Consider the following 27,000-nt stretch of genomic DNA (forward strand, 5'->3'; position numbering starts at 1 on the left):
GGAAGAGTTTACTAAATACTGATAAGAGTTTAGACATTTCATGTATTTTATTATTCCATGCCATGAAATATACATACAAGTATTCTATAATTTTGGGAGGGGGGCTTTCAAGGTAGAGTCTCAATCTAGCTCAGGCTGACCTGGAATTCAGTATGTAGTATCAGGGTGGTCTCGAACTCATAGCAGTCCTCCTATCTCTGCCTCCTGAGTGCTGGGATTAAAGGCATGCACCAGGCTATAAGTTTATTTCACGTCATGAAACACACACAGAACTTGGGTTCTCATCTGTACATTTAGACCTTACTCTCAGAGTTCCCATGGCCACCCACCTTCCTACTGTCTCTGCTGTCTGTCTTTTCCACTGCTGGGGACCATGACCTTGACCTTGTGCTTCTGAGTGTACGATTCACCACGGAGCTCCACCACTTCCTCATCTTTTAACCTCAACTCTCTCTTTAGGTTGGTTGGATCTCCTCCACAGGCCCAGTTCCTTCCTGTGCCTGAACTTTAGTATGTTGGAAGTGTGGGACTTTAATGACATTTGGAATCCTAGGCAGGAGCTTCTGTGCCATCCTCAGATCAGCTGAGGAACCAAGGTCTGGCTCTTGGGAGTTGCTGGACCTTCTGCAGATGGTTAGGGTAGGCCTAGGATCTGTCCCTGCTGGTCTCTTTTAAGGCTGTTGACCCTGATCCCTCCCACCCCAAATGCTGAAGTAAGCTTCTCAGACCAGAAGCAACTCCAGGCTTTCCTGACTCCCTCACGACCCTGGTCTTTGACACTCAACATCTGTTTGTACCTTGGAATTCTGAGCTCAACCTCAGTTCCCACCTTTGCTTGTTGTGTCTTTTTAGAGTACTAGGATTTTGACCTAAACTGTCTTTGATTTCAAAAGTTACATAGTGATAGTAACATACCAGTGTATTTCTTCAAGAGCCCCATGGTCTGGTGTTATGTGGGAGACCGTTTGATCAGTTAGGCCAGCATGGTAAAGAGGTGAGAATAGCTTGTTTAGATAACTGTTCTCTCTTATTAGCACTGGCCAGGTATAGGTGGGATGCTTACCTCAGATACTTAAGTCATGGCTTGCTCGATAATGTTTGAGAATCATGTGTGCTTCACATTTGCTTTTATAAGATACCATATAGATTGCAATAAAAATCAGCTTATTTGAAAACATCTGAATATATTGAGTAGAGATGAAATTGTACTATAATAGCATCCTGTGTTCTATATTACAAATTTGAGATCTAAATTCTTAATAAGTATTTGGCCAATCAGTTATTAGCCAGTGGAAATTAGACGTACTCAGAAGTTCTCCAACAAAACTAAGAAAAGATTGTGTCTCCTTAGTTCCCCTATATTGCCCATTGCTTAGGAAAACAAACAAACAAACAAACAAAATAAATGAAACAAACTAAAACTCAGTAGAATTTCTAAGGTCATCATAGTGGAAATTTTTTGAAATTGGCTATTACCACCCTTGTGCTCTGTTAAGATGTACAACGTGGCATTTACTAGTTGTAAAACTGACTTACGGACTCATTATGCTCGCCTAGAACAATTAGTCTGATTAGAATTGTTGTCTTTGTGAGTCAGATGGATGAGACCAAGAAAAGAGCAGAAATTAGCGTAGTTCACACAGCCAAGATCTAGCTACAGTAGAAGACTCAGTGCCCTGCTCTCCAGAGACCTTGTGGGTCTTTCTCCATAAAGCGCACAAGTCAGGGGTTTCTCTGTGGGGGAGCACGATGAGGTGAGTGTTAGAAAGGCCATACCTGAGGGCTCCTGGGGCCCGAGCTGGCCTGGCTCCAGGTCTTCAGAAGAGCACGCGCCGTCTGAGCCAGCCCACTGGCCTAGTGACCAGCCCGGCTTACTGCAGAGTCACTGGCTGGGCTCAACGTTTCCTTTCCTTTGTGCGGTTTTAAAGTGTTGCAGGTTGACGTAGATGAACCTGTGGTTTGCAGATACTTTAAAATGGTATGAAAGCCTCTTCAGGAAGTGTTATTTTTAACAATAAAAAACAATTTTTACATAGCTTTTCTGAAATAACTCAAACTTGTATGTTTTAGAGAAAATATTTTCATTCATTATAATATCTTGCCTGTTTTTTTAAAAAATAATTAGTTTCACAGTAGGTAAGATCCTAGAACCCCTCAGAGCTCAGGAAAGGTTTTGCAGGCCGAGCCAGCAGGGGGCGTGCATGGGCAGCTTAGGTGATCGCAGGACAGGAAATATGTTGGGGACTGTCAGGCAGCTGGAGAACTTGGTTTATCCGAGCAGAATCTACGTGAAGAAAAGGCAAGAAGAAACCTTACCTGCTCCCAAGGGCTGTAGTAATTCAGCAGACAAGAGGTGATTATGGGTTGACTGCTGTCACAAGAGTTGAGAGGCCATGAGGATCTGAAACTCTATAGAAGGGGATGTGCGCCTGGGATGTCAGCCCCCGGCTGTGGTGGGAGTGGGCGGGAGGGCTTAGGCAGAGACCTCAGCTCTGGGGGATGAAGTCTGTGCAGTCTCACTTGGTGGGCCGGGAGGTGGTGTTAGGGTTGGGGAGATTGCTCTCTGCACAAGCATGACATGACTTCAGTCCTCAGCGTCCACGTAAGAATGCAGGCATGTTAGCAGACACTTGTAATCCCAGCACTGGGTATGTGGAGACAGGGGGGTCCCTGGGCTCACTGGCTAGCCATTCCAGCCTCATTGGTGAGCTCCAGGCCAGGAGAGACCCCTTCTCCAAGAAGGTGGAGGACATTCTTGAGGACACCACCAGCTCTCCTTGTTTGAGACAAGGCCTCATGGAGCCCAGGTCTGACTCAAGCTCAGTGTGTCGGTGAGGGTGCCCTTGAAGTCCCGACCCTCCGGCCTTCATCTTCCAGCACTTGAGCTGGCACACGCCTCCATGCCAGCCTAAGGAAGCCCGGGTGTCCCTCCCAAGATGCCTGACGGCAGTCACTTTGGAGGGGCGGGTTTATTTCAGCTGACTGTGTTGGTGCAGTGCATCAAGGGGGAAGGTGAGGTGGCAGGGAGCTGCTCACATTCAGCCCTGGGAGGAAGCAGAGTGGTGAATGCCAGTGCTCTCTTTTCTGTACACTCCAGGACCCAACCCACCGTCCACATGTCATGTGGGTCTTCCCGCCTCCACCCAGTCAGGGTACGATTCTAGGTTCTGTCAAGTTGATCCTCAATATAAATCATCACATTTTTCTTTGAGGCAAGCTTGACAGACTGGTCTTTTTAAAGTTTGTGAGTGTGTTTGTGTGTATGAGAGGAGAGAGAGAGAGGGAGGGAGAGGGAGAGCGAGAGAGGGAGTTAGTTGGCACACCAGGGCCGCTGCACAGTATAATCAAACTCTAGACATTTGGACTACCTTTTGCGTATGCGCCACCTTGTGCGTCTGACTTTTGTGGAATCTAGGGAGTTGAACATGGGTCCTTAGGCTTTGCAGGCAGGTACATTAACTGTGAAGCCATCTGTCCAGCCCCTTCACACTTTTAAAAATGATTTGTGCGGGGAGGCAGGGGGTGCACCAGGGTCTCATTGCTGTAAACAAACACCTGCTTGCTTTGTGTAGTGGCTAGGGCATCGAACCAGAGTTGGCAGGCTCTTGCTTCGTAGGCAAGTACCTTTAACTGCGGAGCCATTTCCCCAGCCCCTGGGTTTTCTTTAGCATAGTTCCTGCACAGAGATGTGCTGTCAAGCCATGGTAAGCCAGTCCTGTGGAGAGCGGGTGATTGAAAGGAAGCAGTGGCTTTTCTTTGGAGACCACATAGTACTTGTGCTCATGCCAGTCAGCTGAACCCACAGTGCTTCTTGTGGCCCCCGAATGAAAGAATCACATCTAAGCCGGGCATGGTGGCGCACGCCTTTAATCCCAGCACTCAGGAGGCAGAGGTAGGAGGATCACCTTGAGTTCAAGGCCACCCTGAGACTATAGAGTTAATTCCAGGTCAGCCTGGACCAGAGTGAGACCCTACCTCGAAAAACCAAAAAAAGAAAAGAAAGAATCACATCTAGATATTACGTCTTTCCCCTTTTCAGAGCATTTCCTGAGAAACCTGGGGTTTTCTCTCATTTGGGTCAGTTTTGGACCTGTTTCATCCCAGCCTGTGGGCAGTGGGTTAGACATGTTAGTTACTTATCTAGTGCTAACCCAGCTCTGTGCTAGCCCGGAAGGGAGGCCGAGGAGGTGATCTGCAAGGTCTCCCTCCGTGAACAGGTGTCAGCCTTACATCATTGTGGCCTTTCTACACTCTACTGCTTGATTCTTCTTGTCCCAAATATCCCTTGCATAGAAACACTTACAGCATTTTGCATAGGTTCTTGAAGCAGTTATGCATCAAAATGGAGCTTCAGTTAAAGAAGACATGTGGAGTGTTAATTAAGGGAGACTTTTAATTATCACAGGACCAGATTTCTGCATGTCAGGTGTTGCAGAGTAGCCATGGGCTTATCGTACTCTATCCACAGATGTGTTTGCTTATAATTCATGGCCTGGAAGTTTAATTTTACATCTCTTGTGAGAGTAATGAAGCATTTGGCTGGAGCTAAGAGATTGCATGTCTGGCTCAGGCACAAGCTCTCATCTTCCCGGTTTCCCTGTGACAACAGAGCTGTGAGCCACCATGGGCAGCCACCATGGGCAGCCACCGTGGGCAGCCGCCGTGGGCAGCCGCCGTGGGCAGCCGCCGTGGGCAGCCGCCGTGGGCAGCCACTGTGGGCAGCACCGTCCGTGGGCAGCTTCATCTGCAGGGGAGGGCTCCTGTCACACCTGCTCTACTTCTGGGATCTTTGGGGCGTGTCTCAGTGCCACTTCGTTTCAAGTTGTTACTTTGAATCTAAACCTTTTAACATGTAGTTACCCAACTCTTGTCCCCATTTTCCTTAACTTGCCTGCCCCACGTGTCTGCGTGAGCACCACTCTACAGGGAAAGTGATCTTCCCATGGAGCGGTTTTCTTACTGTTGAGGAAACAGGATGGAGGTTGAAGAGCTGACCCCTGTAACTCAGGTGTTGCTTGGTGCCATTCACCTGCTTTTACTTTCTTTTGCTCCCATTGCCCAGTAGGGAGCATTTTGCACGCTGGGGTTTTCCCTAGCTAGAGGGCCTTGTGGAGGATAAGCAAAGCTTTTTTCTTTTGAATTACAAATATGTAGCCAAGCCCAGTCAGGAGTTAGTTACCACAGCCATCCCTTGGAGGGTGCTGAGTTTTGCTCTTTTGGGGAGTTGATTTGGCTCCAGGCTGAAGCAGGGGTCCATAATAGAGCTGCTTGGGTGGCGGGAAATGAATTCCAAATGCAAACCCTTGCCGCTTTGGGGTGTGTTTCCTGAGTTTTGTCTACACTGTGATTAGCTTCTACAGAATTGGACATACTTACTTTGGAAAGTCAGAGTCAAATAGAATTTTGCATTTTCCACATTATATCATCCTTGCATTAACGTGTGTAGGGAGCGAGGGGAGGAAGTGATTTGTACTTGAGTGTGAGGATGTCTGCTCGTCCTGGTCCTTCACATGTTGCTTATTAAGAAAAATGACTGGAAAACAATGTCTTTATTGACACACATACAGTAAGATATGAAATAGATACAAACATTACAAAACTGTTTAGGAAGAACACACAAAAGATGGTCTGCATGTCTTCTAGTCCTTTAAGAGCAGAGAAAGAGTGTAATTTTGGTAACCTATGAGCTGGCAACCATGTCCCATTTCTTTATTCTTCTGACTTCTAAAAACTATGATGTATTGTGAGTTTTCATATTCTGTGTCATTTCGCATTTTACATTTTAGACTTTCAAGTTTATTTTCCTTTCTGAGAAAACTGATTTCCCCACAGCTCATGAGAATAGTTAGTGTGTGTGTGTGTGTGTGTGTGTGTGTGTGTGTGTGTCTTTGTCTTTTTCTCCCCGGTCATGCTATTTTTTTCTCTGCACTACTGAGCAGGGGAAGCTGCTGCTGACATCTGTGCCAATATTCACCTTCTCTTGGTAGAGTCCACCTAAAAGAATCTAGCACCAGAACCCCACTCTTGTTAATTGGCTCAATAATTTACCATATATCCAATACCCTCAAAATGCATCAGAAAAATTACATTCTTATTGTAAAGTACACAACTTGCATATCTTTTCCTTTAGAATTGCAAAGTTAGGGGTCTCTTGGGTGATTTATGAATTTCTGCTTATCCTGTTTAAAATCAGAGAAGACTTGACCTTTTGCTAAAAATAGCCCTTTATTGAGCTGTGCTTACATCTAAGGACCTAGTTGCAAAAGAGAACGTCTTACTTAATGTTATCTTTAGAGAAAGCAGACACCTGTGTGGATTGTCCTGGACCCTTCCTGTTTTCCCTCTTATCATCTAAAGTTCCTCTTTTTCTAGCCATAGATTTAAGCCTATTTTGATTATATTACTTTATTATCAACCAAAAAATTAAAACGAAAAATGGACATTTGCAAACTTTTGGCATGTTACAAAAACATGGAAACTAACACGTGAATATCATACTGTACATTTGTTGGATTTAATAACTGGTGTTGGATAATGTCACTTGTTTCCGCGGGCATGCTGCTTGTCTGTCCCGAGCTGGGGATGGCGGCGGGCACACGGGGCCTGTGTGGGGGCGGGGGCGCGAGCTCACAGCGTGTCTGTGCTGTCATGAATCATGTTTCCCCTCTTGTTCTTAGAATTATCTATGTTGTTCTGACCTTTGAAGAGGAGGTGGAATTTCTTACATAAGACTTCTCTAAATGGCTGGCACAGGAAGAAGTAAATGACGGGGTCCAGGCAAATGTTGGCAGCGGACAGCAGCAGCGTGAATTCCTTCACGTAGAGCAGGGTCGCCTTGGACTGGCAGCTGTAGTGCGCTTCCGTCTGGCTCTTCGTGTAGGGGATCCTGGCGACGTGGTAAGGGACGAAACACGCGAAAAACACGAGCACGATGCTGAAGATGTTGCGGCTGGATTTCCTTCGCACCGAGCTGGAGTTCTTCCTGGACTTGAGGTGAGACTTGAAGATTTTCCTGGTAATGGCCGTGTAGAAGATGATCAACAGGAGAAACACCACCCAGAAGATGCCCACGAAGATGTAGTTGGAGGCTTTGTGCCACTTCCGCCCCAGCTCGCTCTTCAGTTCCATGCACCGGATCTTGGCCACCTCCCTGACGCTCTGGTTGGTGAGGATCATGTTGGGCACCGCCAGCAAGAGCATGAGCCCCCACACCGCCAGCGAGAGCAGCTTGCTGGTGCCCACGGAGTGCCCGGGGCACGTCAGCAGGGGCTTGACGATCTTGGAGTACCGGTCGAAGCTGATGAGCCCGAAGAAGGCGATGCTGACGTACATGCTGACGTAGAAGAGCACGGCCGAGCCTCGGCACACGACCACGTGCAGCTGCCAGGGGCCCAGGCCCGAGTCGGCGAGGATCTTGAAAGGAAACGTCAGGCCCATCAGAAAGTCCGCCACGACGATGTTCTTGAGATAGACGATGAAGCTCTTGGAGCTGGGCACGGAGAAGAAGACCCAGGCCGACGCCCCGTTGAGCAGGACCCCCGCGAGGAAGACGGCGGAGTAGAGCGCGGGGACCGCCTGCCGGGTGACGAGCGCGCTCCGGGAGCAGGACTCGGCCTCAGGCCCCGGGCTCGAGGAGTTGGCCATCTCGGGGCTCCCGGGGGCCAGCGCCTGCACGGAGACACGAGAGGGTCACTCGGGATGCCCAGCGGCCCCCGCCCAGCGGCTGCCTAATGCGTGCAGAGAAGGGAGGTGGAGAGAGCGGACTCACCGAGAGTGCGCACCCTTGACTGCGTGAGTTAGGGCCACCCTCCCCTCCTCTCCAATACCTCCTTCCTTGTCCTCCCCTTCCCCTCTCTCCCCTTTCCTTTTTCTTTTTCAAAACAAAAGTGAAGAGCAGAAAGATAATAAAAAAAAAATGTTGGGGTGGGGTGGGGAGGTAGAGGTGGTTGAGCAGCTAAAGGAACTTGCTTGATACATTGGAGAAACAAGGCCTTGTGATGACTTTTAGGTGAGATGGAAGATAGCATTCTCCTGAAATGATAACAGTTTCCTGGAAAACCCCCACAGTTCTTGGAAATACTTGTTTGAATATAGGCTTAAAAAAAGTAAGTATAGGGCTGGAGAGATGGCTTAGTGGTTAAGGTGTTTGCCTGCAAAACCAAAAGACCTAGATTCGGTTGCCCAGGACCCACGTTAGCCAGATGCACAAGGTAGCGCATGCATCTGGAGTTCATTTGCCGTGGCTGGAGGCCCTGGCACACCCATTCTCTCTCTCTCTCTGTCGTTCTATATCTGTCAAATAAATAAATAAATAAATGAAATATCTTTAAAAGTAGTAAGTATAAAAGTAGAAATAACCCATCCCATTTAATTCATAACTCCTTTTTTTAATGTAGCAGGTTCTGCCTGCATTAGTGTTACCTTTGTCATGAAAAATGAAAGCTTTGATTTCATAGAATGAGTGCAAATATCACCTGCTTGTAAAGAGCAGTTGAGGAAGGTAGACTTTCTAAAAACTTTCTACCACATGTACGTGAGACAAACTCTTATTCCTGTGCACATCCACATATTAGCTGGCATTGTTAGGAGTGACTAAAATCATTGGGCTGGAGAGATGGCTTAAGATGGTTAAGGCACTTGCCTACAGAGCAAAAGGACCCAGGTTTGATTCCCCAGGACCTACGTAAGCCAGACGCACAAGGTGGTACATGCATATGGAGTTTGATTGCAGTAACTGGAGGCCTTGATGTGCCTATTCTTCCTTGATCTGCCCACCTCAGATAAATAAAAAATACTGTCTTCTTTTATTTTTATTTATTTGAGAGCAAGAGAGAGAGAGGGAGGGAGAAAGATTGGGAGAGAATGGGCACACCAGGGACTCTAGCCCCTGCAAACGAACGTGGGCTTTGGGCAATCAAGCCTTGAACTGGCATCCTTAGGCTTCACAGGCAAGCGCTTCATCGCTAAGCCATCTCTCCAGCCCCCTAGTCTTTTTTATTTAAAATGATCTCTTCTGGGCTGGAGAGATGGTTTAGCGATGAAGCGCTTGCCTGTGAAGCCCAAGGACCTTGGTTCGAGGCTTGATTCCCCAGGACCCATGTTAGCCAGATACACAAGGGGGTGCATGCATCTGGAGTTCGTTTGCAGTGGCTGGAGGCCCTGGCGCACCCATTCTCTCTCTCGCTCTCTGCCTCTTTCTGTCTCTCTCCCTGTCGCTCTCAAATAAATAAAAATAAACAAACAAAAAAATAAAATGAGTTCTTGTGTGTTTTTTTTTTAAGAGGAAAAAGTGGTTGCAGTGTTCTTGCACCTTAGAAAAGAACGACAAGTAATCGCAGTTGTATGACGGTGCTAAGAACTTTTTCCAGAGAGCCTTCTAGGTGGAGGCTGTCAAATGTGGGAGGTGTCAGCCACCGGTGGCTGCCCGGGATTCACAGCATGGCTGGTGTGTAAACTGAGATGGCTGTGAAATGCACACTGGAAATTAAATATTTTTAAAAGCATTGCTAAACACTTCTTACGTTAAAAAAAAAGTATCTGAACCCCTTTCTCCATGGAACCTTTTGTCAGCTCTGTTCTTTCCTTCCCTGCTGGTCCCCCCACCTGTGCTTGGCCACGGAAATCATGAATTTGTCTCCTTGTTGGACTTCCACATGGCCTTTCTCTGCTGGCCGTTGCTTCCCATTGTGTGAGCGAACTTGAGACAATCCACTAACAGAAAGGGTTGACCTCAGCTCTCAACAGTGGGGTCCCCGTCCATGATTAGGTAGCTGTGATGTTTTGAGTCTACGGCAGTGGCATGTTGGCAAGAGCTTGTGACAGAACAGGCCGGGAATGGAGAGAGAGAAGCGGCTAGGCTCCCAGCAGTCTTCTTCAGGACATGCCCTTGATGTCCTGAAGACTTCTCAAGTATGTTCTTTTCATCCACCGTCTCCCCATGGGCACATTCTGGGGACCAACCTCTTAACATGTAGCCTTTGGGGGACATCCATCATCTGTGTTACAATGCACACTACAAATGATAAGTGAGAAAGAGCACACCATTCCATTTCTAACCATTCACTGTGACAAGGAGTTTATGTCTCGTGTATAACTTGGCCCCTGATAGTGGGATGTATTTTTTGTCTTAACAGCCAGTTCCACAGAACATGAGTGCATGCACACTTACGTGTGTTCCCGGGTGTGATCTGGTGTGTCAGTGCCCTCAGCCGCAGTGGCACGGTGCTCATGGTAGGCTCTAGGCTATATGCAGGAGTCACTTGACTTTAAGTCACAAAATGAAAGTTGTAGATAGAACTCTGAAGATGAGAAGAACTATGCCACATATAATTATGTATAGAAATAGTGAAGCCTTCTCCAGGAATGATTCGAGCCAAATTCCTTTCCTTTTAGAAATGTTATAGAAGCTGCTATAAATAGAAATTGCTATTTCTATTTATTAGTATAGGATTTGCCATTATAGGATTTTTAACTTTATTATAGGATTTGCTAGAAAAGATTTTATGAGAGAGAGACAATTTCTTTCCTTATAGAAACCTGATTTAAGTTGTTTTCCCAGAGTCTTGGAATTTGACATGCATTTTTGAGTTGCAGTATGCCTGCCTGTGGTCTGCTGCTATGAGCCCAGAGCACTAACTACTCTCAGATTTATCTAGGTGCTGAGTGCCTGGCACCCACGTGGGCCATGTGGGCAGTACCATACCCCATTCTTCATTTGATTCAACTGGAGGTGGTGATGTGATCCAGGCAAACCTCTAGGCGAGTCATGTGTTTGGAAAAGGAGGGGGAACTCGTGGCTTGCTTGGGTCTTTCTGCAGACACTCGGATGCCTTGGCAGGTTTGTGGTGGTCGCCCGTGGGGATCTGGTGCAGGACGCGGTGCTTTGAGAACTGCTGACTGGGGGGGGGGGGTTTGGGGGCTGTCTTCCTCCCCGTGTGCTGCTTTGTGAATCCCGCACTAGGCATATTGCCTAGTCCTAAAAGAACACTCTAAGCAAGATAAACTGTGGGACATTTTGGTGGTCACTTGAGAGGGCTTGACTACAGGCTTTTGCCCATCAGCACGCTGCTGTTAAGGGCACTGTGGCTTTCTGCCTTGGGGCTGCAGCTCTCTCAGAGTGGGTTGTGTCGTGTTTCTACAGGATGCATTAGATCAGCGTCGGCACGGTCAGCACGGTCAGCACGTGACAAGTGCTCTAAAGGCATCTAGGAAGTAAGGTCACAAGACATGAGTAGGACAGGGTCACAAGAAAGAAAGAAAAAAGAAAGAAAGAAAGAAAGAGAGAGAGACAGAGGGGGGGGAGAAAGAAAAAGGAAGAAAGAAAGAAAAAAAGAAAGAAAGAAAGAAAGAGAGAGAGACAGAGAGAGAGAGAGGGGGGAGAAAGAAAGAAAGAAAGAAAGAAAGAAAGAAAGAAAGAAAGAAAGAAAAAAGAAAGAAAGAAAAGAGAGAGAGAGAGACGGGGGAAGAAAGAAAGAAAGGAAGAAAGAAAGAAAGAAAAAGAGAGACAGAGAGAGAGGGGGGAAGAAAGAAAGAAAGAAAGGAAGAAAGAAAGAGAAAGAAAGAAAGAAAGAAAGGAAGGAAGGAAGGAAGGAAGGAAGAAAGAAAGAAACTTGTGTCATTTGGATCTAATATGTAGCAGGTCTCTTTAGTTGATAACTTAATGTCCCGATAAAAGGACCAACTGGAACTCAGGTCATTTCACAGATGAAGGAAATTGTCATATCCTGATATCAGTTATGTATAGTCATGAGAAAAAAAGAACCAAATGAAAAAACAGTGTCTTAGCATGAGCCCCCACACCTCCCTCCCTGTTTTATGCTGCACCTAGCTGACCCCTTTCTTACTGTAGTATCCCAACCCACCAGAGAGGAAGGGAGGCCTCATAAGATGATGTCAACTGAACAGTGGAAGGTGGGCCTTGTGAGGTACAGGGTGTCTGTGTGGAGCCCTGTGCTGGTGGTAGTTCTATGTCTGATGTGTTTCTAAATTTCTGTGGTGAAAGTGGGAGTTGTAGGCATTAGGGATACTCCGACTAGAGGTAAGGACAATTTCTGTGTGTGCCCAAACTTCATACAAAGGGATGCTTAACAGAGTAAGTCTTCAATGTGTCTGCAGTGGAAGCCTTCCACGTTTCACAGACTTAGGTGTGTGAATGAAGGGACACTCTGAAATTCTGGTGTGGGCTGCGTGAGGCTTAAAGCCTGATTTCCTTAGTAGAAAGAACATCAGCTCCAGAGACGGAGTGTGGGGTGGTAACTCCCTGGTGCAGTGCACGGTCAAGATTGTGCTGCATTATGGTCAAGGTGCAGAGTGCTTATAACTCTGGGGCTCGTCCCGTAGGCAGGATTTAATGGCTACACCCCCAGACAAAGCACTGCATACTGCAGAAGCGCATTTCTCCTCACAAAAACATGCTTAGCTCCCAGCTCATTCTTCATTTTCCAAGTGCTTTAAGCATTTTACTTATATGTGGACTATCTTCTGCCATCATGCTGTGTGTAATCCTGCCTTCTTTAAAGAAGTTCTTTTATAACATTTTGATGAAATTAACAAAGCTTTTGAGAATACATCGTTATTTCAATTACTTTTTTTTTTAAACTTTATTTTTATTTATTTATTTGAAAGAGAGAGAGAAAGAGACAGAGAGAGGGAGAGAGAGAGTGGGCGCACCAGGGCCTCCAGCCACTGCAAACGAACTCCAGACATGTGCTCCCCCTTGTGCATCTGGCTTATGTGAGTCCTGGGGCATTGAACCGAGGTCCTTTGGCTTTGCAGGCAAAATGCCTAAACTGCTAAGCCATCTCTCCAGCTGTACTTTATCTTTTCTTTTTTTTTTTTAAATTATTTATTTATTTATTTGAGAGCGACAGACACAGAGAGAAAGACAGATAGAGGAAGAGAAAGAGAATGGGCACGCCAGGGCTTCCAGCCTCTGCAAACGAACTCCAGACGCATGCACCCCTTGTGCATCTGGCTAACGTGGGACCTGGGGAACTGAGCCTCGAACCGGGGTCCTTAGGCTTCACAGGCAAGCGCTTAACCGCTAAGCCATCTCTCCAGCCCTGTACTTTATCTTTTAAAATTTCTTTTCAGTGAAGAAATTTAGCCCAATAAGTCCTTATCTTAAAGTAGCCAAAGTGTTTGTCAATAAGGATTCTGTATTATGGGGGGAAAAGGAAGAAATAATTTTAATATGTACTAGGTGGATGTTTTATTGGAAAAGGGTGCTTTCGAAAGTTAGTGTGCAGCATGCATGTGTGTGTTGTGATAGCTCTTGGTTATCAACACTGATTATTGATTGGATCACAGATGCTTGTGTAAAACTGAGAAACTCTCTGACAGTGTTGGCTTATATTTTTCTCCTGGCAAATGAACATAAGATGCTTCCATCAGCTCATTAAACTACTGAATTTATTTAGCAGTCTTGCCATTTTTACTAGGAAATCATAGGCCTAATGAGTAAGTTCTTTCTTTCTTTACTTTTTTAAATTTAAATGTATTTATTCATTTATTTAGTTAGTTATGAGAGAGAGAGAGAGAGAGAGAGAGAGAGAGAGAGAGAGGGAAATGAATGAGTGAGTGTGGGTGTTCCAGGGCCTCTAGCCACTGAACTTCAGATGCATGTGCCCTCTTGTACATCTGGCTTTACATGGGTTCTGGGGAATCCATCCCTGGTCATTAAGCTTTGCAGGCAAGCACCTTAACCACTAAGCTATCTCTCTGGCCTCTCTTTATTTTTTAAAACTTTTGCCTCACTGCCATTTTGTGCCAGGTAATTATTTGTTGCTGGGGGCTATGCCCTGCACTGTAGAACAGGAGGCTTACTTCTTTATTTGTGCATATTAAATGTGCAAATGTGCTGACCCCCCCCCCCCCCCACACCAGATTGTGACAGTCAAGAGTCTTTCTAGGCATTGCCAGCTGTCTTTTGGGGAACAGAATTGCCCTTGTCTGTAACCACTGATCTGGGGAACCTGCTGTGCGGTCTTTGCACATCCTATGAGAGGAAGAAGGTGAGGTTGGTGTAACAGTGGTTGGATTTGTTCTAGGTTGTCACTGTTAATGAATTCTTAACAACAACAACAACAACAGTGTTTTTCAAAGTTTCACACTGAGGATCATTACCTGAGGATCCTGCTCAAATGAGAACTGGACTCCACAGTTCTGTGGTCGGGTTTTGCCCTTGGCTGGTCCAAGGGTCTCGAAGCAGCATGATCACAAGAGATGTTGGATGGTGACTAACATGAACAACTTAGGATTCTTTCCTATATCAAGTATTCTTGACAGGAAATCATTCCCTTCTTAGAGGCTGCCTCCAAACCTAGGGTCTCCCTTAGTTTGTTTATTCTAGAGTTCATCATTATCACCTCAGCCTTGTCTCTTAAAAACGTGAGTAGATAAGAAACCAATTGTGGAACAAGTCGCTACAATGAAAAAAGGCCTCAGACTGTTGGTAGAAACCAGAGCGGTGGAATTCCACGTGGTGCAGGGCGGTGTGAGCGGGCCGGTGGGAACGGCACACTGCAGCTTGCTTCTGAGGGCGTGGGGGAAGTGGGTGGACTTAGCTCCTCTGGTATTAATTTCGGTATTGAGTATAACACCATTTGAGTATCCTGAATTCAAAATGTGTCAAATGAGGCATGTGTGACTATTTGCCTTTACTTATTAAGATAGATTGGGGATAGGACCCATATCTGAGCATGAAATTCATTTGTATTTCATGTGTACCCTATGCACATAGCCCAGAGGTAATTGTGGTGGTTTGAATAGAATAGATGGCCCCCAATATATTCAGTTGTTTGTTTGTAGTTTGCATTCTGCAACCAATTAACTTTTAGTTTGCCTGCATTTTACCTGCAACTTATCACATGAATGAGGTCAGGCATGGGATTTTCTACATGTGACATCTTAATGGCACTGAAAACATTTCAAATTTTGGAGAATTTGGATTTCAAATTTTCCAGTTCAGTGCATTCACCCTGAATTTCTGTTAGCCCTAGTGACTGGTACATTGGAATTTTTATATTTCCAGATGAGGAATAAAAATGTCTATGAAAAATGGTTAACTTTCAAATCACCCCTTGCCATTACCCTCCTGTGATCAGCCTCTGTCTTCCGGTTCTCTGTTTGGTTCTTAAAACTGAACAGTCCTGGTACTTCTGTCTCCCTCCCTCAAGTCCAGACATGATCTTCCTTCAGCCTAAGGTGCTTCAGACAGTTTTGTACACAATGTACCAGCCTTTTGGTTAACGGAAACAAGTACCGATGTCTGTAATCATGTCCCGTTCTAAATTTACTCAAGGGCTTTTTCTTGCTGCTTCATTTATTTCCTTCTCCATATGTGTAACTCCTCTCTCCCCACCTTGATGTCAAAGTATTCCACGCAGTTTCCAAGAAATTTGTGTATGGAATGCTTGTTTGGTCTATAGCACATGTTACAGAATTTCGTGCATTTAAAATACAGCCGTTTTATTTTAAGAATATTTTGCATTGGTGGATAAAATTATTTGCCTCTTAAGTCTGTCAGCCAGGTTCCTAGAGTCTCCTGTTCCACAGTGGGTAGGATGTTTTAGGACTTTGACCTTGCGCTTTGCTTCCCAGACAATGTGACTACTGAGGGGGAGTAAGCAATGCTCTCTTAGTTGGAGGTACAGACCTGCCTGGGAAAGTCACCTGGGCACAACAGATGGTTTCAGGACAGTGACAGCTTCGTCTCCAGTGGCTCACAGTGCCCTGTTTCTCAGCAGGCCTCCTGCAGGCGCTTTCTGCTGGGGTCTCACCCCTCTCTGCATTCCCCGAGCCCCTGGGTAGCTTGCGCCTGTGTCCTGCTCAGCCACCGGGAAGCTCGGTGTCTTCATCTCTCTTCAGTGCTAAAGGTACTACTTAACGTGTGACACGGCACTTCGCAGAGACCAGCCAGGGGCATAACTTCTAGGTCTCTCGTTCTTTCTTCTCTCAGTTGTTCTCCTTTTTGACCACTGCGGCATTCGGTACTTACTATTCTTGAAAGCCCTTGGCTTCTATCTATGTCTGGTCCTTGGTCCTTTGCCAAGACCATTTGTCCATTTGCTTACTGAACTCGCAGAACACGCTTGCCGAACTGTGAAAACACTAAACCATGGGGGGCTATTTCCAGTCCAGGGGAGGCTGGCGGAGTGGTGCTTCCGGGTGTGCTAAGGGCCATGTGGGCTGCGCAAGTGTCAGCTAGGTGAGCCGGGAGCCGGGAGCGGGGCTGGGAGAGGGCATGACAGGGGAGCCATCCAGACCCATGCGCCTGTGCACAGAGAAGCCTTGGTCACCTACATCTTAGTGCCTTTCCCAGGAGCCCTCTAGCCACTCACAGATGAGGAAGCTGGCCCTGGAGATGATGAAGGCACGTGATCAGACAGTACCTAGACTTACCTCTGTTTGACTCCCAAGTCAGTGCTCCCTCCCCCGAGAGAGCAGCGCATAGGCAGTGTGGGCGTGTGGGCATGCACACGGCCCTTCAGCAGCCGTTAGGCTTCAGCCCGTCATTTTCAGAGAAGGGATGTGTATATGCGTTTGTAAGTGCACATGCTGTTTTGTTCAGTCTGAGTTTTTAAGGTCTGTCAGATGCCCTGTGGCTTCAGTTCCTCCAATTATCCTCCAGGCTCCACTGCACGAAGGCTCTCCTTTTTCTTTACTGGTTTCCAAGTGTTGAACATGGATATAGTTTTATCATATTTTGTTTGTTTGTTCTTATAAGACACACAAAGAGAGGCAGACAGAGGGACAGTGAGAATAGACACACCAGGGCCACTGCAGACAAACTTCAGACACATGTGCCGCCACCTTGTGCATCTGGTTTACGTGGGTTCTGAGGAGTCAAACCCAGGTCCTTAGGCTTTGCAAACAAGCACCTTAACCACTGAGCCATCTCTCCAGCACCAAAAATGGATGTATTTTTGGCTTTGATTTTGGTTCATCCTCCTGTCCTATATGTTGATGTCCAAGAAATACACAGAATGGAGCTAGCCATTTAGTAGCCATTCAAACAAACATCAGTGACCTTTAAGTGGTCACAACTCTGCTGAAGGGGGAAATCCAGACCTGGTTCCTAGCCTGGGAGGCCCAAAGGTCCCTAGGAGCCCCTAGAATGAGGGGCTCTGCTGGCAGCTGCTGCTCCTTAGGTTTGGCAATTTTATTCTACTGGGAGATGTGAGTCCCAGATAGGCCTGAGTCGATCCTTCTAACACCTGGACACTGTGGCCCCTGGATGTCGCATTCTGTGGAGGTCTCGGTCAGTGATCCATGGTCACTAGTGCAGCCGACCGTTTGGCAGGTGCGCAGCTGCTGTCGCTGAGGAACTGTGCCAGCCAGCTCTTACTTGGTGATTGCCATGCCCGTCTCAGACCCCTGTGGCAGACCCCTAAGAACTTCCACCTCCACCCAGGTGTAAGCTCGGCTCTTGTCTCACTACCTTCTGTTCCAGACCTCACCATCCAGAAAGATGAGAAATACACAGAACCAACCCCTGATGAGGTGTGAGCACAGGAGTTGGATCAGTAATGTCCAAAACCCAGGGTTTTAATTCTAACCATTTCCCTCCAAACATAAGCAAAGTGCAAGCCTCGCACATCCGGCCCATCTGAGAACAGTCTGTCTTCAGCGGTTGGGGATTAGGCAAGCAGATCACGGGGTGCTACAGAGTTGGGGGTGGTGTCACAGGCACCAAGTGCCCGTTGGTGCGTGGCCTTACAGTCCTCTGAATGCCAAGCTCTGGAGGCTGTGAGAATAGCAGCCTGCACACCAGGTGACATGTATGTCGTCAGGATGGAACTGGTTTTCACTTGCTTCTCCAGGATTTCTTTTCTGTGAAGTCATCATTTCTTTTCTTTTTTCTTTTGGTCAGTTCCTGTTCTTTGTGGGTGGGCTGTTTGCGCGTCATTGGACAGTTGCAGCAGCGCTTTGTCCACTAGGTGTCAGTAGCGTGCTGTGATTGTCTAAGACGGGCTGGAAGGCTCCTTAGGGGTAGGCGTGTTTGATATCATTTTGTACAAGAAGAGATTTAGGTGCCTTTTTGGTGCCAGACCTTGAGTGTGTGTGGACTATGTCACTAGCTGTAAAGAATCTCTTGGGATTTAGTTACAGCTCTGTTGGAATAATGAGCAAGACTGTACCATGTGATGATAGAAGTATGCAGGTCCAGGGCAGTGGGCTTTGGGTAGAAGTCTGGCTGAATTTCTCCTTAACGTTGACATTGTGGGGGTGTTCATGGTACCGGGCGACTGCACTGACTGCAGAAGCAGGTGACTCAGGCTCTGGGCCGCTGGTGTCCCGGCTCCCTGTCTCCCTTACTTCTGCAGGGTTCGAGAGGCGGCTGTTCATTGGCTCTGAGGTGCAGGAATGCAAGAAGTGCCCTTTCTTTGCACACTGCTCTGAGCTTTCTCCTGGAGTGGGGCACGGTGGGGAAGGAGAGGGGAGTAGCCTCTGCTGGCCCTTCCATTCTCCTCACAGGAAGCAGAACTCAGAGATGAGATGTGTGAATGAAACCCAAACTGGGTCATGCTCTTACTGAGTGGCCCGTGCTAGCCTGCCCTGTGGTGGGGATGGCATGAAGCTCTGTAGCTCCTGCCTTCTCCTGAGTTTTAGGAATGGATTGCTTTCTCTCTTTGGAACTGCTTGCTTCAACAGCCTGGATTCTTGGTCCCCTTTCTGCCTGAAGTCTCCTTCTGGAATACAGGTTCTGTTCTCTGGAGCCCTGCAAGGACATGACTCTAACTTCTGTGGGTCTCACAGGTGGTGTTCACGTTTCTGTTAAGCAGCTGCACTTGGACCTTCCAGTCGGTGTGCTGAAGCCACTGGTGGATACCCTTTGGCATATACGGATGGAGAATATATTTCCATTTCCAAGGCAGCAATAGCTTTCACTCTGCAGTGAAATAGCAACCACCAACCTGCATGTTTGCTTAAATCTCAGGACCACGTGGCCAAAGGATGTAAATGTGCAGGGCTCAGAGGGAACAGAAGCTGCGGGGGGGGTGCTCCCATACACTTCAAGACCCTGGGCTGTGTGCTGCTCTCGTGTGTACACTGACCCTCACTACAGAGCTCAGGAGCACCTGCGGTTAATCACTGAGCAATGCTTGAAAACATCTGTGCTTTGCTTATGTGTGAGAACAGAACATACACTCTTCCTTCACAACAGGTAAAACTGAAATGTCCACGGCGCATCTTCATGCAGCGTAAAGATAGACAGTGCTTGGGGCGCATTTGCAATCAAAGACATACTTTCTCCCAATCCTAGACCCGCGGATTGTGATCTATTATTGAATGTATGTGTCCTTTTGCAGACCACCCCACTGGGATCAGTTCACTTTCCCAGTGGGTTTCCTTAGGACCGGTCAAGTGCATGGGAAGAAAGTCGTGTGAAGTCCCGCTGTACCCCATGGCAGTTCTGAGATGCCCCCCACTTCTGCATCCATGAAATGTCTGTGTGTGAGAGCGTGCTGGGGATGAGCTCTTTTATGCTTGTGATTGGACGTGTGTGTTTCACGCTTTGGGCTGTCCTTGGAGCTTGTGAGTCTGGCCAGGACCAGTTTCTGTTTTACTCCAGTTTTTTATGTGCGTGTTCGTGGTGGGCACAACCTACAGCCGCTTCCTTCAGCTTGGTCTGCTTACGTGACTACCTTTCTTTTGCGCTTTCTGAGCATAACTGTCCACGTACTACTTTCCTTCAAGGTACAAATCTGCTCAAAGTCCACCATCCTACTGAGGTAGAAACTCTATACACCCAGAGATCCTGATACCTCGAACCTCTTCCACCTTTGACAACAAGAAAACCCTTGGCAAATGGAGAAGTGAGGTACCCAGTGCCAGGGAGTTGTATTATTGCCCACTGAAATGAGCTGGGCCATCAGAGAGAAACGGCTGACTTCGGAGCGGGCACGGGAAGGCTGAGACGTCTTGTAGGAAGTGTTCAGAGCAGTTGGGCAGTGGTGAAAAAGGATCAAGGGTCTGACTGGAAGGCACTTCTCAGCTGGGCACTGTTGGGGAGTCAGTAAGCGCAGCAGTGATAGATGCATGGAAACACAAATTCGGGTCTGCAGTGACAGTAAACATGCAGATACGGAACGAGGATGAAGCCAGGGTGCTCGTCAGAGAGCAGAGTGCCAGCTAGAGCATAGCAGGGGAGGTTGAATCAGAGTCACCCTTCCGCAGCTCAGCACAGCAGCAGGCACTGCCCCACAGCGCCAGAGCCTGCACGAATGACTGTGGCTGAGTAGGGCCCAAAGCCGTCCATAGAGAACTATTCAGATAGTCTATAAAACAAAACCCAGCTTTTGAACAGCAAACATGGTGGGAGGTAGGACACCATCCTTTAAGATAAGAGAGTCCAGAGAGAAGGCCTGTGAGGAGTGAGCTGTGATTTGTCTGGGGACAGTTGTGTGACAACGAATGACGTCTTTAGAGGAATGATGCTGTTCACTTACATTAATCTCTCAAGATTGCGAGACAGCCTGACAGGCAGAGACTATTTGGAGAAGCATAGGAGAGGGTTATAACTACCCACAACAGCCAACATTATTCAGGAAAAGAAAATAGCTCATGCGTGTGTATGTATGTCCTACGTAGCATGCGTTCTTTTGCAGATGCGCAACGTGGCATGTATGATCCACACATGTATCTATGCCTGTGTGGCTGCATAGGCTTTTCTTAGCTTTGAGGGAAGGTCCTGAGCTCATTGCTCAACATACGACAAATGGGTAGACTTGGGTTTCCCTTCCCCTCGCTTCTCACCCCTGTCAGGGGCTCTCCTGCCCCTTGTTTACACGAGACGCTGCGTGGGGTCTCCACAATCTGTCCTGTCTGAAGTAGTCTAACTCAAAGCATTCATCCTCTAAAATAGTTTAAACACCATCATTTCTTTAAAATCGTTCTTTTTTTAATAGAAAGGTCTCTACCTATGTTTCTGCACGTGCTTGGCCACACCAAGGTCTCTGGGCACTGCGAGTGGAATGCCAGGTGCTTCAGCCACTTGCAGCATCAGGCTTCGAATGGGTGGTTGGGAAATTGAATCAGGCAGGCGGGCTTTGCAAGCAAGCACCTTGAACTACTGAGCCGTCTTCCCAGCCTCTTGAATAGTGCCACCATGGCACTGACCAGACAGCGAACATGCTGGCGTGACCCCTGCCCTTGCGGGGCCGAGGGTGTGCTCTGGGTCCCTCCCCGCAGCACCTGTAGGCCTGTCCCACTGCAGCTTTGCATTTGGGTGCTGAGGCGCCGGCTGGCTCCCTCCATGCTTATCTACTCCGGCAGAGGGCACCTGCCTCGCCTGGAGTCGCTGCTGGGTCTCGGGCTGCATTTCACCCTCAGCTGCCCCCGCTACCTCCCTTGCATTCTACGCACCCTGCGGCTGAGAGTAGCTCTTCTTCTCGGTGCAGTTTTGTACTTGTGAGAAGATACCGCACACCGCGAAGCACCCGGACGGCCCCGGCTGTGAGAGCCCTGCTTGCCCGCCTGTACGCTGCCAGTGCACCGTCCTGGCCATCGCCCATCTTCTGCACGGAAGCACCCTGTCCTGAGTTTGTGTTTCTTGTTTCCTCCTTTTCCAAAATAAAGGATTTTAGACTCATATGTACATTCATTCCTGTGTAAAACTTGTCCTTTAAAAATTGCTCAGGGAACTGGGGAGATGCCTCGGTGGGAAAAGGCACTTGCTTTAAAGCCTGCTGGGCTGGGTTCGATTCTCCAGTACCTACTTAGAGCCAAATGCACAAAGTGGGCATGCATCTAGAGTTCATTTGCAGAGACAGGAGGGCCTGGCACACCTATACACACACACATGCTCGTGTACGTGCGTGCACACACGCAAATAAATAAAAACTAAAAATGTACTCAATATTATGGGTCTAAAGCACATGACTGAAAAATACATTGGAAATACTTAAGAATGAACATCCATTTATCCTGTGGGAGAGCATTTTAACATCTGCCTACTTGCCCTAGAACATTTTTTACTGCTACATATCAGGAAATCTGTACCGGATGGTCATTGAAGCATTGTTTGTAATATTAAAAATGTAGAACTAGCCCAGATAAGAGAATGGGTGGGGAAGGAACATTATCTAGTACAGTTTTTTTTTTTTTTTTCTGTAGTAAAGAGAAGGAGTAGATGAATTGTAGCTGTGAACTATTAGGTCCTGAAGTAGCCTCGTAAGACAGGAGTCATCCCCAATTTTCTAGTCTGAGAAAGCTAGACTCTAGAAAGCTTCAATAAATTACTCAGTGGTTTTCCTGATTCATGCAACTATGAGTTGGGTTCAGGTTGTTATTTTAAAGTCTGAACGAGTTCAGTTAAAAGAAACCTCTTTTACCAGTTTGTTTGCATGGGGAGTAAGCTTTATGTTCTCAGGAAGCCTACAAATGATTAGCGGGAGCTGTATAAATTTTCATGAATGATGGACCTTCTTGTCTGACATAGCAAGGAAGCAGATGAAAGGCATTGGTGAGTGGAGCAAGTTCCCACAGAGCCAGTGCGATGGGGACACTGGCCCTCTGCGCCAGGACCGGCTGCACCATAGGGCCTGTGTGCTCCCCTCAGAGGCAGGCCGGAGCGGGGCTGCTTTCCCGGGGGTCGCTGACTGCGTTCCTGAGTCACCCCCCGCCCCAGCGCCACCGCGCTCCTGCTGGGGAGTCTGTCCAGGCTCCCCGTGCAACTGCAGTGAGCCTCCGGTCTCGATGCCTGTGACACTCATCCTGTGGAGAAGGGCGGGATGTGGGGTGAAGTGGGGTCAAGGGTGGAGAAGGCAGGGGGTGTAGAGAATTATCACCTTGGGTAAATTGACACCTGTTGCAGGTATAATTATTAGATACTTAGGCATTTTTGGTCCAGTGAACAAAAATTCAAAATAAAGCCAGCTCTTGACAGGTTGAGGTAGGAGGGCCCCTGTGAGTTTGAGGACAGCCTGGGCTACAGAATGAGTTTCAGAGAAATGAGCCTGGGATAGATGAGACCTTGCTACAACAACAAACCAACAAAACCTTAAAAGCCACCCCTCCAACCGAACAATAACAAAGAACAAAATTAAAAAGCCAAAGCTCAACTTGGCACCATCGAGTGGTTCTGTCACTCAGCGCCCAGCAGCACTGTGGGCAGGTGCATGGTTTTCATACATTCCAGTAAACCTCAAGGACTTTTGGGTCTCTGAACTGATGGAGGCATGAGCAGCGTTCTCAGAAGTGACCCACAAGGGGATGACAGGAAACCCAGGGACATTGCTCCCATGACATCACTCTGGTGGAGATGACATCTAAAAAGATCCAGAACAAATTCCCCGGTGCAAAGGTCCTGGGAGACTTGCTCTCTGCTGGGATGTGTCCCTGGCACTTTAGTGTGATCGCATCCTGATGGCCTCAGATCAAATGCCACCTTCTCAGAAGTGACCACTCATCTCAGCATGCAGTGGTCACCTGCATGTATCTCTCTCCACTCCTTAAAAATCACATTTTCAACTTATTTCCTCCCCCGTGCCACCTCGTCCTATATCAGTCCCCACAAAGGCGGCTTTTCTGAAAGCAGAGCGCGTTTCTCGCTCGGTGCCAGGTGAGGCAGGCTCAGGGCAGTACTGGACATGCAGCATAAATAAGCTCAGTGAGCGCCCGCTGACCTTGTGAGTGAGTCTATTTATTCTTAGAGCTGCAGGGCAGGCTAGGAACCTGATCTCCTTACACGTCTTTTCTGGACCTCTGTTATTTTATGTTGCCAGTTCACCTACGAATCATAGATGAAAATAAGTATATATCATTTTTAATTTCTTGCGTTTGTGTATTTATGCACATTCACATGCGTGTGGGTGCCCATGCACGTGTGTGCATGCAGAGGCTGGAGGTGGAGTGGGGTGTGTTTCTTGATTGCTCTGCACCTTATTTACCGAGGCGCGCTTAAACCCAGGGCTCTCTGACTCAGCTGGTCAGCTAGCCAGCTTGCCCCAGGGTCCCCCGTCCCTGTCTCCTGAGGGCTGCTGTGCTTACAAGAAGGTTGTCACACCCACTGGGTATTTATGTAGGTACTGGAGTACTAGAGATCCAAGCTCCCGTCTTCACACGGAGCCATCTCCTTAGTCCCTTGGGTTTTTCATCCTTGGTTACAAAATTGGGATAATTATAATTCTTTTAAAAATGGTTTATTCATTTATTTGAGAGAGTGACATAGAGAGAGAGAAAAGGAGGAAGGGAGGGAAAGAAAGAGAAAGAATGAATAGGAGAAATGAGCATGCCAGGTCTACCTGCCACTGCAAATGAACTCCAGATGCGTGTACTGCTTCATGTGTCTGGCATTACATGGGTACTGGGGAATCAAACGTGGGCTGTCAGAGTTTGCTAGCAAGCACCTTTGACCTGAACCATCTCTCCAGTCCCTACTTGTACTTGTTGATCCATTGTGTAGTTGTATCCTGCAGCAGTCGACCATGGATGACTTTAAACTTTTATTTGGTTATTAATATTAATCTCTTTTGAAGGGAATGCTACAGCCAGTCCCTGGACAGTCAGCCTTCACATGCATCTGGAGGTCATATTCACAGACCTCAGGCCCTACCTTCGTTTCATGGGACCAGAGTCCTGTTTTCTTTGGTCCTTGAATTCCTGTTTTCCAGTTTTCTAACATTCGTACATATTCCTGACTGAACGTGTATGTGCCTGCATGTGGTATGTGATTGCGTTTGTATGATGTCTTGATCTAAAAACCATGATCACTTTTTGTGATCATTGTATGTATCATTTTGACATATGTGTATAAATATATGAAGTCTGATGTCACATATAACAGGTCACCAAATGCCTGGGACCAGAAGTGGTTCAGGTTTCAGTGTTTGGATTTTGGAATATTTGCATAGATTTTACTGGACCAGGATGCCTGTTCTGAAGATCTGAAATTCTCACCAAGTTTTAAATTCCAATTAATTTTGAGTTTCTGATTTTTGAATTAGGATACTTAGCCTGTGTTCATACACGCTGTCATGTTATTAACAGTTGCTTTCATTCATTCGTCTGGGATGCGTGCTCGATCGTGCACAGCTCATTTACTGGATCTTTTCAAATAACAGAAAGCCTTGTATCCCAGCATGAACTGCAGCTTCCCATTAAGGAGACTGAGAATCAGGGGTGGTCCTAATAGAAACTTTTTGTTTTGTTTTGTTTTTTGTTTTTGTTTTCAAGGTAGGGTCTCACTCTGGCGCAGGCCTAATAGGAACTTTAAAAAAATTATTTATTTATTTATTTGCAAGCAAAGAGAGAGGAGAAACAGACAGAATGGGTGTGCCATGGCCTCTAGCCACTGCAAACAAAGTTCAGATACATGCCCACCATATGCATCTGGCTTTATGTGGGTTCTGGGGAACTGAACCTGGGTCCTTTGGCTTTGCTGGCAAGTGCCTTAACTGCTAAGCCACCTCTCTAGCCATTTTTTTTTTTTTTTGAGGTAGGTTCTCACTCTAGCCCAGGGATTAAAGGTGCGCATGGCCAGCAGTAGGATCTTTTGATATCACACAAAAAAGTACCTAGATCTAGAAAGTTCTGCATGAACATATATTCTCCAAATGATCAGTGTATGGGCATGAGCAAAATTTCCATTTGAAAGTCAAGACAGACCAAAGAATTTCAGTGTAATGAAGTGCAAATCCTCATATGGTCTAGTTTGGGTCCCACGTTACAATCGTGTTTTAAGAAACTACTTCTTGGGCTGGAGAGATGGCTTAGCAGTTAAGCGCTTGCCTGTGAAGCCTAAGGACCCCAGTTCAAGGCTCGGTTCCCCAGGTCCCACATTAGCCAGATGCACAAGGGGGCGCATGTGTCTGGAGTTCGTTTGCAGAGGCTGGAAGCCCTGACGCGCCCATTCTCTCTCTCTCCCTCTATCTGTCTTTCTCTCTGTGTCTGTCGCTCTCAAATAAATTAAAAAAAAAATTAAAAAAAAAAAAAGAAACTACTTCTTGTTTCTGGTGTGATAGCGAGAACACTCAGCACCAAGCCCTCACTTCCCCTTAGCGCTCATCTGCATGACAGCTCCCCAGCTGGGGCAGCAGGTTGGATCTGGGTGTGGCTGGGCATCCAGCTGCCTGTTCTCTGCTAGGTACTGAAGAGACTTGCGAGAAGAGTAGAACGCTGCCGCTTTCCTGTGCCCATTTCTTTGTGAACTATTTCTTACGAGAATGTTCTTTATGTTGATAAATGATGTTCTTTTAAGGTGAATTAAAATGAGGATCAGCTAACTTTTTACACTTCCAATTTGCAGCATGAAAACTATGGCTAGTTGTGTGCAAATAAAATCTCTGTGGGAGGTCTTCCATCATTTTTAAGAGGGAGAAAAAAAATTTACCATTCCTGGCTAAAATACACTTAGCTGCTTTTTCTAATACAAGTAAAAAAAAAAAATAGTTCATTTGATAGTTTCAATATTTTAGCCTTCAACCTACTTATATAATTACTGGGCTGTATAAATATGAAATAAAGAGATTCACTTGACTTTCAAGAAGAATAAACAATATGTAAAGCCGGACAGTCTATGTCAGAATTCCTACAGATGAGTATCTTTCACTTTGCTTCTCTTTTGGATATTTTAGGGGTGGGAATGAGGCTAATCCTTCTGGCCTCTCCCTTTCTTGCGTGGCTACCCTGTGAGCTCACAGGCCTGACCTGGAGCTCCAGGTGTGCTCAGTACCTGCAGCCATGAGCAGCAATGGCCTGGCTCTGTCATGTGCAGGTCACACAGGGCAGAGTGGATATGGGCGAGTGCCATGCTCTACTTGTGCCCTGGCACAATATCCAGTTTTCTGTGAGAGTTGGTGTATGTAAGTCGGGAGAGGTATCTATTTCCTTCATTTTATTACTTAGTCGGCTGAGTTTCAGGTCACGATTTGAGCAGTTTCCCGTGGGTTTTGCTATTGTTCCTACCTTTCACGTTATGACTTATCACTAGGAATGGGAGCAGAATTCCATTCTTAGTGAATCGCTGCTACATGGCGTATTCTAGTGTGCCCTAGT

The 27,000-nt window shown here is 46.9% G+C and overlaps 2 protein-coding genes across 3 annotated transcripts in view; one reads left to right on the forward strand and one right to left on the reverse strand.

The window, feature by feature from the left end:
- Window positions 1-27,000, forward strand: part of Med12l (mediator complex subunit 12L) — a 291,510-nt gene that overhangs the window by 87,411 nt on the left and 177,099 nt on the right. The window lies entirely within an intron of this gene.
- The window catches only part of P2ry14 (purinergic receptor P2Y14), a 50,994-nt gene continuing 29,557 nt past the window's right edge, over window positions 5,564-27,000 (reverse strand). For both annotated transcript variants that reach the window (XM_045131465.1, XM_012948177.2), the window contains one exon: window positions 5,564-7,668. In XM_045131465.1, the coding sequence (XP_044987400.1) occupies window positions 6,628-7,644 (1,017 nt within the window). In that variant the 5' untranslated portion in view covers window positions 7,645-7,668 and the 3' untranslated portion in view covers window positions 5,564-6,627. The remainder of the gene's footprint in view (window positions 7,669-27,000) is intronic.

The sequence above is a fragment of the Jaculus jaculus genome, chromosome 12 (genome assembly GCF_020740685.1).
Source record: "Jaculus jaculus isolate mJacJac1 chromosome 12, mJacJac1.mat.Y.cur, whole genome shotgun sequence".
In the NCBI taxonomy this organism is placed as follows: Eukaryota; Metazoa; Chordata; class Mammalia; order Rodentia; family Dipodidae; genus Jaculus; species Jaculus jaculus.